Below are 12,665 nucleotides of genomic sequence, written 5' to 3' on the forward strand. Positions count from 1 at the left end.
TGTGGTTTTGATTTGCATTTCTCTGATGGCCAGTGATGATGAGCATTTCTTCATGTGTTTTTTGGCTGCATAAATGTCTTCTTTTGAGAAGTGTCTGTTCATGTCCTTTGCCCACTTTTTGATGGGGTTGTTTGTTTTTTTCTTGTAAATTTGTTTGAGTTCATTGTAGATTCTGGATATTAGCCCTTTGTCAGATGAGTAGGTTGCAAAAATTTTCTCCCATTCTGTAGGTTGCCTGTTCACTCTGATGGTAGTTTCTTTTGCTGTGCAGAAGCTCTTTAGTTTAATGAGATCCCATTTGTCAATTTTGGCTTTTGTTGCCATTGCTTTTGGTGTTTTAGACATGAAGTCCTTGCCCACGCCTATGTCCTGAATGGTATTGCCTAGGTTTTCTTGTAGGATTTTAATGGTTTTAGGTCTAACATTTAAGTCTTTAATCCATCTTGAATTAATTTTTGTATAAGGTGTAAGGAAGGGATCCAGTTTCAGCTTTCTACATATGGCTAGCCAGTTTTCCCAGCACCATTTATTAAATAGGGAATCCTTTCCCCATTTCTTGTTTTTGTCAGGTTTGTCAAATATCAGATAGTTGTAGATATGCGGCATCATTTCTGAGGGCTCTGTTCTGTTCCATTGATCTATATCTCTGTTGTGGTACCAGTACCATGCTGTTTTGGTTACTGTAGCCTTGTAGTATAGTTTGAAGTCAGGTAGCGTGATGCCTCCAGCTTTGTTCTTTTGGCTTAGGATTGACTTGGCAATGCGGGCTCTTTTTTGGTTCCATATGAACTTTAAAGTAGTTTTTTCCAATTCTGTGAAGAAAGTCATTGGTAGCTTGATGGGGATGGCATTGAATCTATAAATTACTTTGGGCAGTATGGCCATTTTCACGATATTGATTCTTCCAACCCATGAGCATGGAATGTTCTTCCATTTGTTTGTATCCTCTTTGATTTCATTGAGCAGTGGTTTGTAGTTCTCCTTGAAGAGGTCCTTCACATCCCTTGTAAGTTGGATTCCTAGGTATTTTATTCTCTTTGAAGCAATTGTGAATGGGAGTTCACTCATGATTTGGCTCTCTGTTTGTCTGTGATTGGTGTACAAGAATGCTTGTGATTTTTGTACATTGATTTTGTATCCTGAGACTTTGCTGAAGTTGCTTATCAGCTTAAGGAGATTTTGGGCTGAGACAATGGGGTTTTCTAGATATACAATCATGTCATCTGCAAACAGGGACAATTTGACTTCCTCTTTTCCTAATTGAATACCCTTTATTTCCTTCTCCTGCCTGATTGCTCTGGCCAGAACTTCCAGCACTATGTTGAATAGGAGCGGTGAGAGAGGGCATCCCTGTCTTGTGCCAGTTTTCAGAGGGAATGCTTCCAGTTTTTGCCCATTCAGTATGATATTGGCTGTGGGTTTGTCGTATATAGCTCTTATTATTTTGAGATACGTCCCATCAATACCTAATTTATTGAGAGTTTTTAGCATGAAGGGTTGTTGAATTTTGTCAAAAGCCTTTTCTGCATCTATTGAAATAATCATGTGGTTTTTGTCTTTGGTTCTGTTTATATGCTGGATTACATTTATTGATTTGCGTATGTTGAACCAGCCCTGCATCCCAGGTATGAAGCCCACTTGATCATGGTGTATAAGCTTTTTGATGTGCTGCTGGATTCGGTTTGCCAGTATTTTATTGAGGATTTTTGCATCAATGTTCATCAAGGATATTGGTCTAAAATTCTCTTTTTTGGTTGTGTCTCTGCCTGGCTTTGGTATCAGGACGATGCTGGCTTCATAAAATGTGTTAGGGAGGATTCCCTCTTTTTCTATCGATTGGAATAGTTTCAGAAGGAATGGTACCAGTTCCTCCTTGTACCTCTGGTAGAATTCAGCTGTGAATCCATCAGGTCCTGGACTCTTTTTGGTTGGTAAGCTATTGATTATTGCCACAATTTCAGAGTCTGTTATTGGTCTATTCAGAGATTCGACTTCTTCCTGGTTTAGTCTTGGGAGGGTGTATTTGTCGAGGAATTTATCCATTTTCTAGATTTTCTAGTTTATTTGCATAGAGGTGTTTGTAGTATTCTCTGATGGTAGATTGTATTTCTGTGGGATCGGTGGTGATATCCCCTTTTTCATTTTTTATTGCATCTATTTGATTCTTCTCTCTTTTCTTCTTTATTAGTCTTGCTAGCGGTCTATCAATTTTGTTGATCTTCTCAAAAAACCAGCTCCTGGATTCATTAATTTTTTGAAGGGTTTTTTGTGTCTCTATTTCCTTCAGTTCTGCTCTGATTTTAGTTATTTCTAGCCTTCTGCTAGCTTTTGAATGTGTTTGCTCTTGCTTTTCTAGTTCTTTTAATTGTGATGTTAGGGTGTCAATTTTGGATCTTTCCTGCTTTCTCTTGTGGGCATTTAGTGCTATAAATTTCCCTCTACACACTGCTTTGAATGTGTCCCAGAGATTCTGGTATGTTGTGTCTTTGTTCTCGTTGGTTTCAAAGAACATCTTTATTTCTGCCTTCATTTCATTATGTACCCAATAGTCATTCAGGAGCAGGTTGTTCAGTTTCTATGTAGTTGAGCGGTTTTGAGTGAGTTTCTTAGTCCTGAGTTCTAGTTTGATTGCACTGTGGTCTGAGAGACAGTTTGTTATAATTTCTGTTCTTTTACATTTGCTGAGGAGAGCTTTACTTCCAACTATATGATCAATTTTGGAATAGGTGTGGTGTGGTGCTGAAAAAAATGTATATTCTGTTGACTTGGGGTGGAGAGTTCTGTAGATGTCTATTAGGTCCACTTTGTTTAGAGCTGAGTTCAATTCCTTGATATCCTTGTTAACTTTCTGTCTAGATGATCTGTCTAATGTTGACAGTGGGGTGTTAAAATCTCCCATTATTATTGTGTGGGAGTTTAAGTCCCTTTGTAGGTCACTCAGGACTTGCTTTATGAATCTGGGTGCTCCTGTGTTGGGTGCATATATATTTAGGATAGTTAGCTCTTCTTGTTGAATTGATCCCTTTACCATTATGTAATGGCCTTCTTTGTCTCTTTTGATCTTTGTTGGTTTAAAGTCTATTTTGTCAGAGACTAGGATTGCAACCCCTGCCTTTTTTTGTTTTCCATTTGCTTGATAGATCTTCCTCCATCCCTTTATTTTGAGTCTATGTGTGTCTCTGCACGTGAGATGGGTTTCCTGAATACAGCACACTGATGGGTCCTGACTCCTTATCCAGTTTGCCAGTCTGTGTCTTTTAATTGGAGCATTTAGCCCATTTACATTTAAAGTTAATATTGTTATGTGTGAATCTGATCCTGTCATTATGATGTTAGTTGGTTATTTTGCTCATTAGTTGATGCAGTTTCTTCCTAGCCTCGATGGTCTTTACAATTTGGCATGTTTTTGCAGTGGCTGGTACCGGTTGTTCCTTTCCATGTTTAGTGCTTCCTTCAGGAGCTCTTTTAGGGCAGGCCTGGTGGTGACAAAATCACTCAGCGTTTGCTTGTCTGTAAAGTATTTTATTTCTCCTTCACTTATGAAGCTTAGTTTGGCTGGATAGGAAATTCTGGGTTGAAAATTCTTTTCTTTAAGAATGTTGAATATCGGCCCCCACTCTCTTCTGGCTTGTAGAGTTTCTGCCGAGAGATCAGCTGTTAGCCTGATGGGCTTCCCTTTGTGGGTAACCCGACCTTTCTCTCTGGCTGCCCTTAACATTTTTTCCTTCATTTCAACTTTGGTGAATCTGACAATTATGTGTCTTGGAGTTGCTCTTCTCGAGGAGTATCTTTGTGGCGTGTTCTGTATTTCCTGAATCTGAATGTTGGCCTGCCTTGCTAGATTGGGGAAGTTCTCCTGGATAATATCTTGCAGAGTGTTTTCCAACTTGGTTCCATTCTCCCCGTCATTTTCAGGTACACCAATCAGACGTAGGTTTGGTCGTTTCACGTAGTCCCAAATTTCTTGGAAGCTTTGTTCATTTCTTTTTATTCTTTTTTCTCTAGACTTCCCTTCTCGCTTCATTTCATTCATTTCATCTTCCATCAGCGATACCCTTTCTTCCAGTTGATCGCATCTGCTACTGAGGCTTCTGCAATCTTCACGTAGTTCTCGAAACTTGGCTTTCAGCTCCATCATCTCCTTTAAGCCCTTCTCTCCATTGGTTATTTTAGTTATCCATTCTTCTAATTTTTTTTCAAAGTTTTTAACTTCTTTGCTATTGTTTTGAATTTCCTCCCGTAGCTCAGGGTAGTTTGATCGTCTGAAGCCTTCTTCTCTCAACTTGTCAAAGTCATCCTCCATCCAGCTTTGTTCCATTGCTGGTGAGGAACTGCGTTTCCTTGGAGGAGGAGAGGTGCTCTGCTTTTTAGAGTTTCCAGTTTTTCTGCTCTGTTTTTTCCCCATCTTTGTGGTTTTATCTACTTTTGGGCTTTGATGATGGTGATGTACAGATGGGTTTTTGGTGTGGATGTTCTTTCTGTTTGTTAGTTTTCCTTCTACCAGACAGGACCCTCAGCTGCAGGTCTGTTGGAGTTTACTAGAGGTCCACTCCAGACCCTGTTTGGCTGGGTGTCAGCAGCGGTGGCTGCAGAACAGCATTTTTCATTACCATCAGCAATGCACAAGAGTTCCAGTTCTTCACGTTTTTACCAACATTTGTTGTTTTCTGGGTTTAAAAAAAAATAACCATCCTAATGGGTGTGAAGTGATATCTCATTGTGGTTTTGATTTGCATTTTCCTAATGACTAATAATGTTGAGCATATGTTTAAGTAGTTAGGGGAAAACTTGCCCCAGTATCCAGTTGGTTTCTGTGGGTTTCCTTTTCATCCCAAACCTGGCCCCTTTGTTCTTCACTGTCTTTTTAGCTCACCAATGCCTTCAGGCAGCTGTTTTAAACATTTTGTCCATAATTTCTAGTTGTTTTCAATGGGGTAGTTGATCCATATGATGTAATCTACCATTATTTGAAGTGTCTTTTGGTTTAGCTATGACTTTGCAAGAGAAAACAATTGTAAATATAATTTAAAGTCATTTTTAAAAAGCTAGTAACTTCTGAAGCCATGGTTACCTTTTAGAAAAAAAAAGCTAATAACTCTTTATGAATCTTAAGAATAGCACTAAATCTTTACTCACTAAAAATATTTCTGCATGCTACAGAGATCATATAGACTAGGTGTATGGGAGGAAATGGTGCAGTTTGTTCTCCATCCTACAGTATTTCAGGAGAGGAAAATGGGCTTAAAGCACTTACTGTCGGGAAAAACACACTTACTTTATTTGGGTCTCCTGCTTAAACATCATCTCTACGGAGAAGCTGTGTTGGGAGTTTCCAGGATAATTCATTAGGAGGATTCATAAGACTCAATATAGGTCAGGCGAAGTAGCTCACGCCTGTAATTCCAGAAATTTGGGAGCCCAAGGCAGGAGGACTGTTTGAGTCCAGGAGTTCGAGACAAGCCTGGGCAACATAGTGAGATCCCATCTTTATTTAAAAATTTTAAAAAGACTCTATATAGTCATACTCATGACTCATGATTACAGTAAAAGGATACAAAGCAAAATAAGCAAAAGGAAAAGGTGCATGAGATGAAGTCTAGAGGAAACCAGGTACATGCTTCTAAGATTCCTCTCCCAGTAGAGTCACAATGGACATGCTTAATTCCTCCAGGAACTAGTGACAACGTGTGTAAAATGTTGTCTTCCAAAGAAACATTGGGGATGAATCATATAAGCATAAAACCCCTACATGATGACCCTCAGTTACTGATGTTCCAGATCCTCAGGGGAATGGAGGTGTTCATTATAAATCACATTGTTAGCATAAACTGTCTGGACAAACTACTGCAGAGTCACTTAAGGACTGGCACATGCAAGAACACTCTTATCAGACAGAACAGCCCAAGGGCTCAGTTCCCAGTAACAGCCCAAGGTCAGTCATGAACACAAGTCTTTCTTGAAATAGTGCAGGGTTTGAACAACCCAGGCCTGCTAAGTTGATCCTTTTCCACACAAAGGTCTACCTGATCAAATCTGAAGAAGGAAAGCACTGCTTGTTACTCTCTAGTTTCTTACTGTTTGTTATATAATCATTTGTTTATTTGATGCTAATTAAATAACACTTTTTTTTTTGAGACGGAGTTTCACTCTTGTTGCCCAGGCTGGAGTGCAATGGCACGATCTCGGCTCACCGCAACCTCTGCCTTCCAGGTTCAAGCGATTCTCCTGCCCCAGAATCCCGAGTAGCTGGGATTAGAGGCATGCGCCACCATACTCGGCTAATTTTGTATTTTTAGTAGAGACAGGGTTTCTTCATGTTGGTCAGGCTGGTCTTGAACTCCAGACCTCAGGTGATCTGCCTGCCTCAGCCTCCCAAAGTGCTGGGATTACAGGAATGAGCCACCGCACCTGGCCACAAATATTTTCTAATTTTTAAATTTCTTTATTGTCATTCCTCCACTAGAATATAAATTATATGAGGCCAAAGACTTTGCTTTATTCATGACTGTATCTCCAGTGTCTAAAACTGCTTGGGCTATAGTAGGTACTCAACAAATATTAAGTAGGTGAATGAATGGAAATTATCATTTATTTAAATATTTAGGAATGCCAATGATGTTGACTGGATCTAAATTATTGGGACGTACTGTTACCATATGAATGACAATTTTCATCTCTTTCTTCTTCCCAAACAGGTCTATAATTCAGCAGCCAAATCGTTCCCTCGAAGGTTTGTTTTGCCTTTAAATGTCAGTTTGAATGCCCCTGAGGGAGACAACCTGAGTCCATTGTCCTATACTTCAGCCAGTGCTGTGAAACAGGCTGATGGAACGGTATGCTATGAACAGACATTAGACTAAGACTTTGAACTTTAGTGGTGTTGCTTTATTCTTTAGCTGTTTTCCAAAATGTTTGGTACCCAATAACTTTTATAACATTCATCCGAGCAGAGTAAGGTCATGTAACATTGCTTGCACAAGAATTGCAGAAACAGTGGGAATTAACACAGTGTTTATCTATCCTTCCTGTGCTTTGAAACAGAGATATGGAACTGTCTAATGGTTGTGGAATGTCTATTCATTTGAGCTTGGCATTAGCAATCCCCACCTTTTTTTAAATTTATTTTTATTTTTTGAGATGGAGTCTCGCTCTGGCGCCCAGACTGGAGTGCAGTGGTGCTATCTCGGCTCACTGCAGCCTCTGCCTCCTGGGTTCAAGCAATTCTCCTGCCTCAGCCTCCCGAGTAGCTGGGATTACAGGCACCTGTCACCACGCCTGGCTAATGTATTTGTATTTTTAGTTGAGATGGGGTTTTGCCATGTTGGCCCGGCTGGTCTCGAACTGTTGACCTCAGGTAATCCGCCTGCCTCAGCCTCCCAAAGTGCTGGGATTACAGGCTTGAGCCACCGCGTCCAGCCGCAATCCCCACCTTTTAGATAATATGTGCTTAGCACAGGCCTATCATTGTGTAGCTGTCGATGCCTTAGCTTTAGAAGAATAAAAAGCATATGTCCACCTCCTATGTCATTTGACAGCTTATTAATAAAATTTGATAACCATTATGCATCCACACATATGATGGAGAGAGGAACACTATTAAAAAATGACATAGAACCTCAGTTCCCAAGCCCTGTCACAAACCTTTATAGGGTATGAGGCTCCTCACTGACCTACATAAGAGGAAAATAAGAATTAAGCAACCACTACAAATCCTTTTTAAATCTCTTTTAGATCTGGTGCTCTCATGAAAATCTACATCAGGAGGACCTAGAAAAGGAAGGAGGCATTGAATTTCCTCAGATCTACTATGGTCAATTCAATGGCAAAAAGTATCATTTCTTTTATGGCTGTGGCTTTCGGCATTTGGTGGGAGATTCTCTGATCAAGGTTGACGTGGTGAATAAGACACTGAAGGTGATGAAAAACTCTTTCCTTTTTGAACTTTTCAGAGACCTGTTCTTCCCTTTGAATTAGTTTGTTTTATTTAAAGTAGCTCTTAAGATTCTTCAGTATTTAAGCAGCTCAGCTATTTTCTTTTATTTGAGAACTATGAAATCATCTAAGTTAGGAGTATGTTCCTTCTAGGGAATCCAAATTGACCCCAGGCCCAGCAAAATAATTCTGTGTTTCATCTTGATGTTATTTTGGGAGCAATTGTGGGGTTAGGGTTGTTGGGACACCTATATTTAAAGTTGATGGCAAATTATAGTTACACAAATTGTGTTCGATGGTGATGGAATCTGGGACTGCAAAGACTCTCTCTCTTTCTCCCATATTCAACTCAGTAGGCCTGATTCTTTTACTTTTGGAATATTCTATTGACAGCCTGTGTTAGTCTGTTCTGTGTTGTTATAAAGAAATCCCCGATGCTGGATAATTTATAAAGAAAACAGGTTTAGGTAGGGCGTGGTGGCTCACGCCTGTAATCTCAGCACTTTGGGAGGCCGAGGGGGATGGATCACAAGGTCAGGAGATCAACTCCTGGCCAACATGGTGAAACCCTGTCTCTACTAAAAATACAAAAATTAGCTGGGCGTGGTGGCACATGCCTGTAATCCCAGCTAATCAGGAGGCTGAGCCAGGAGAATCACTTGAACCCGGGAGGTAGAGGTTGCAGTGAGCTGAAATTGCGCCACTGCACTCCAGCCTGGCGACAGTGCGAGACTCCGTCTCAAAAACAAAACAAAACAACAACAACAAAAAATAAAAACAAAAAAAAAAAAAAGAAAAAAAGAAAAAGAAAAGAGGCTTATTTGGCTCATAGTTCTGTGGGATGTACCAGCATGGTACCAGCATCTGCTCAGCTTCTGATGAGGCCTCAGAAAGCTTACAATCATGGCAGAAGGCAAAGAGGGAGCCTCATGTCACATGGTGAGAGAGTAGGAGCAAGACAGAGAGGAGGAGGTGCCAGGCTCCTTTAAAACAACTACCTCTCAGACGAACTAATAGAGCGAGAGCTCACTTATCACCAAGGGGATGGTGCTAAGCTATTCATGAGGGACTGGCCCCCATCACCCAGCACTTCCCACTAGGCCCCACCTTCAGCACTGGGCTCAGCACTTCAGCATGAGCTTTGGAGGGGACACACATCCAAACTATATCACAGCCAAATTCATGCTTGGAGTGACAAAAGCCATAGAAAGCTCCCTACTTACTAATTGCCTTTTATCGAATGCTTTTTTTGGGACTTGCAGGTTTGGAGAGAAGATGGCTTTTATCCCTCAGAACCTGTTTTTGTTCCAGCACCAGGAACCAGTGAAGAAGATGGTGGGATTATTCTTTCTGTGGTGATCACTCCCAACCAGGTAAATATATTTCCCTATCACCAGTCAGAAAGAAGAGTAGCACTGAATCATCTGATAAATCAAGGATGCACACTCATCTGTTGATAGTTTGATTCCTTTTCCCTTCTCTTCCCCTCCTTACTATTTATATACCCTTTTATCTCAATCCATATTTTATTGTTTTAAAGTTCTGTTTGGAAGACCATAATAACAATTTGTATTTACATAGGAATTTGTTATTTACGAACTACTTACACATATTTAGTTATCAAAACAACTTTGTGGGATACCATTTTATACATGTGGAATTTGTAAAGTAAAGAAGTTGAAGTAGACTTGCATCAGATCTCATAGTGGTAAAGCCAGTATTTAAATCCAAGTCTTTTGACTTCCAGTCTAATGTTTATACCATCATGTGTGCTGCCAATTTCAATGAACTGACCTCCAAGTCCAATGTCATCAGTCCTGGTCCAGTGTCCCAATAACACTATGCACCATCTGACTTCTTGTCTAGGGCAATCTTATGGTAAATAGGTTCACTTTGAGTATCAACTTTGATTAATTATTAGTGGCTGCCTGGCGTGCAGGGCTCTGCGGCCTTTTAAGGGTTCAGTAAGAAAGGCTATGATCAATTAGCAATATCTGCCATGGGCTTTAGGAGGACTTTGTCCTCATGCCATGCACTTGCCATTCCTGGAATTAGATTTGGCAGATCTCAATCTGCCTTGCAATGCTGCCCTTTGAACAGCTCCAAAGTAACACAAAATGGAGGCATTTCTAACTTGGAAGAAAGAGTTTCTGTCTTTTAGAAGATTGGAAAGGTGCAAGCAAAAATATTAAACTCAAAAAAATCCTATAAAGGTGATTGATAGGAACAACTTGATTTCTTTGCTGTAGGTATGAACTTCTTTAGCCATGATATCCTTTCCAGTCCAGTTCAGCAACTGAGGAAACAATTTGTGCATGTATAGGTGAGGCACTGTGCTAGGTTCTGGGGAGAAATATTAAGATGTGTAAGACATGGTCTTGCTCTATCTTTCTCGCTCTTTTTTTTTTTTTTTTTTTTTTTTTTTTTAAAGACAGGGTCTTGCTCCGTCACCCATGTTGGAGTGTAGTGGCACAATCTCAGTCCACTGCAACCTCTGCCTCCCAGGCTCAAGCGATCCTCCTGCCTCAGCCTGAGTAGCTGGGACTACAGGTGTGCACCACCACGCCTGGCTAATTTTTGTATTTTTTATAGAGATGGGGTTTTGCCATGTTGCCAAAGCTGGTCTTCAACCATGATCTCAAGCAATCCACCCACCTCGGCCTCCCAAAGTGCTGAGATTACAGATGTGAGCCACTGTGCCCGACCAACATGGTCTCTCCATTAGGAATTTTATAGCTTAGTGGAGGAGACAGGGAAATTTTTGATGAAAGAAAGATAATTTTCAATATTGTCTTTTCTAGAATGAAAGCAATTTTCTCCTAGTTTTGGATGCCAAGAACTTTGAAGAGCTGGGCCGAGCAGAGGTACCTGTGCAGATGCCTTATGGGTTCCATGGTACCTTCATACCCATCTGATGGGACAACCACAAGGTCTGGAAACTAGGTTTAAAATAAGTGTGCACTTGGATATAAAGACTGGAGAAATAAATACTGAGGACTCCAAAAGGGGGGCAAGGAGGAAGAGGGGCACGGGTTAAAAAGCTACCTGTTGAATACTATGTTCCCTGTTTGGGTGATGGGTTCGTTAGAAGCCCAAACGTCAGCATCACACAATATACTCATGTAACAAGCCTGCATATGTACCCTAGAATCTAAAATAAAAATAAAAAGAAAAACAAAGCATGTACTCTATACAAAAGACAGAGCATAAAGGGCACTGTACCTCCCAAACCAATGTCCCAAATAGACATTTAGTTTAAAAATTTCTGTTAAAAACAGAATTCACTATTTCCTTGCCACTGTCAAGTCACGCCATGGCAGAGGCTCGAGTGCATACGAGCTTTGGTTTTACCCTTAATACACCATCATGGCCAACGGAGGCATTGCTGCTGGAGGTGTCATGGCCATTAACACTACTTTATAAGAGGTGCTGAAGACCGCCCTCACTCATGATGGCCTAGCAAGTGCAATTTGTGAAGCTGCCAAAGCCTTAGACAAGCACCAAGCCCACCTTTGTCTGCCTGCACCCAACTGCAATGAGCCTACATATGTCAAGTTGGTGGAGGCCCATGGTGCTGAACACCAACTCACCCTAATTAAGGTTGATGACAACAAGAAATCAGGGGAATGGGTAGGCCTCTGTAAAACTGAGAGGGAAACTCCTGAAAAGTGGTTGGCTGCAGTTGTGCAGCAGTTAAGGACTATGTCAAAGAATCTTAGGTCAAGGATGTCACTGAAGAGTATTTCAAATGTAAGAAATGAACAAATAAAACTTTGGCACTCATATTTCTTAAGAAAAAACACCACAAAGAATTCATAATATAACTATGGTGAGATATATATATATATATATAGGCTTTTCCTTGAAATAATTAAGAAAGTATTGATACAACCTTTTGAAGAGAGTTTTAAATTTCATTTATTGGCTATATCTTCCTCTAGGTAATAATAAGAATACATGAAAGAAAAATTCATGTATTTTGGTCATTACTGCAAGAATTAAAGAAAAAGGAAAGAAACATGAAAGGTGGCTTGCCAGTTAAGACAGGTTTATTTTAGAAAAAACAAACCCGAGAGGAGCCTTTTGGCTGAGTTAGGTTAGAGGCACACTTTTTTAGAGACTAAGAGTTTTTAAGGATTCAGGGTGCGAGAGTTTATTAGAGGCTTGGACTGCTTCTGTGTTTCTTTGTTGTGTTTATTTGGGAGGGAGAGTTGTGTGTTTGTTCCCATACATATTTTTTGCAGCTGCAGGCATACCCCCCAAAGTCTGCTTTTAGCTGCCCTATCTTAGTGCACCTGAAAGGAGAGGAATGTCCTTATTAAGACCCTCTGTTTTACTGGGCCCCATTATATGAGGGTGAAATTTGGCAGTTACCCAAGAGACTTTCCCCCTACTTCCCTCTGTGCCCGTATTGCTTTATTTGTGTTTTACTGTCCGCTTTTTGTGTTTGCTTGTAGTTAGAAGAGGAGTGATTTCCTTGAAATGCATGAGGCTAGAAAGGGAGCTGGAACTTAAAGTGGCAGTTTGTCCAAAATAAAGATGCTCCTGCTCTGTCAATTACCATCATCACATAGGTGGGTGACAGAGGTCCTAGGAGAAGAAATACAAATGATCATAGATAGTAGACTTTGAATATAAATCTGAAAAGCACCTTGTTCTTTCCATCACAGTCTGACTGTTACCATTGGTCCTAAGGTACTCAGAAGACAGGAAGCTGGCTATATCCTGCATGG

At 40.4% G+C, this 12,665-nt stretch overlaps 1 protein-coding gene and 1 pseudogene across 3 annotated transcripts in view; both read left to right on the top strand.

Annotated features, from left to right (window-relative positions):
- BCO2 (beta-carotene oxygenase 2) overlaps positions 1–11,918 on the top strand; it is a 49,998-nt gene extending 38,080 nt beyond the window's left edge. Inside the window, exons 8-11 of one of the 3 annotated variants that reach the window (XM_032167398.2) lie at positions 6,696–6,833; positions 7,732–7,914; positions 9,195–9,305; positions 10,734–11,918. In XM_032167398.2, coding sequence (XP_032023289.1) covers positions 6,696–6,833; positions 7,732–7,914; positions 9,195–9,305; positions 10,734–10,847 — 546 coding nt within the window. In that variant the 3' untranslated portion in view covers positions 10,848–11,918. Of the gene's footprint in view, positions 1–6,695; positions 6,834–7,731; positions 7,915–9,194; positions 9,306–10,181; positions 10,237–10,733 lie in introns of those variants that run through there. The other 2 variants (XM_058446772.1, XM_058446771.1) reach the window with 2 other exon arrangements.
- Positions 11,299–11,693, top strand: LOC116476947 (small ribosomal subunit protein eS12-like; annotated as a pseudogene).
- Positions 11,919–12,665: the final 747 nt, after the last annotated feature.

This window comes from Hylobates moloch, unplaced genomic scaffold (genome assembly GCF_009828535.3).
Source record: "Hylobates moloch isolate HMO894 unplaced genomic scaffold, HMol_V3 SCAFFOLD_11, whole genome shotgun sequence".
In the NCBI taxonomy this organism is placed as follows: Eukaryota; Metazoa; Chordata; class Mammalia; order Primates; family Hylobatidae; genus Hylobates; species Hylobates moloch.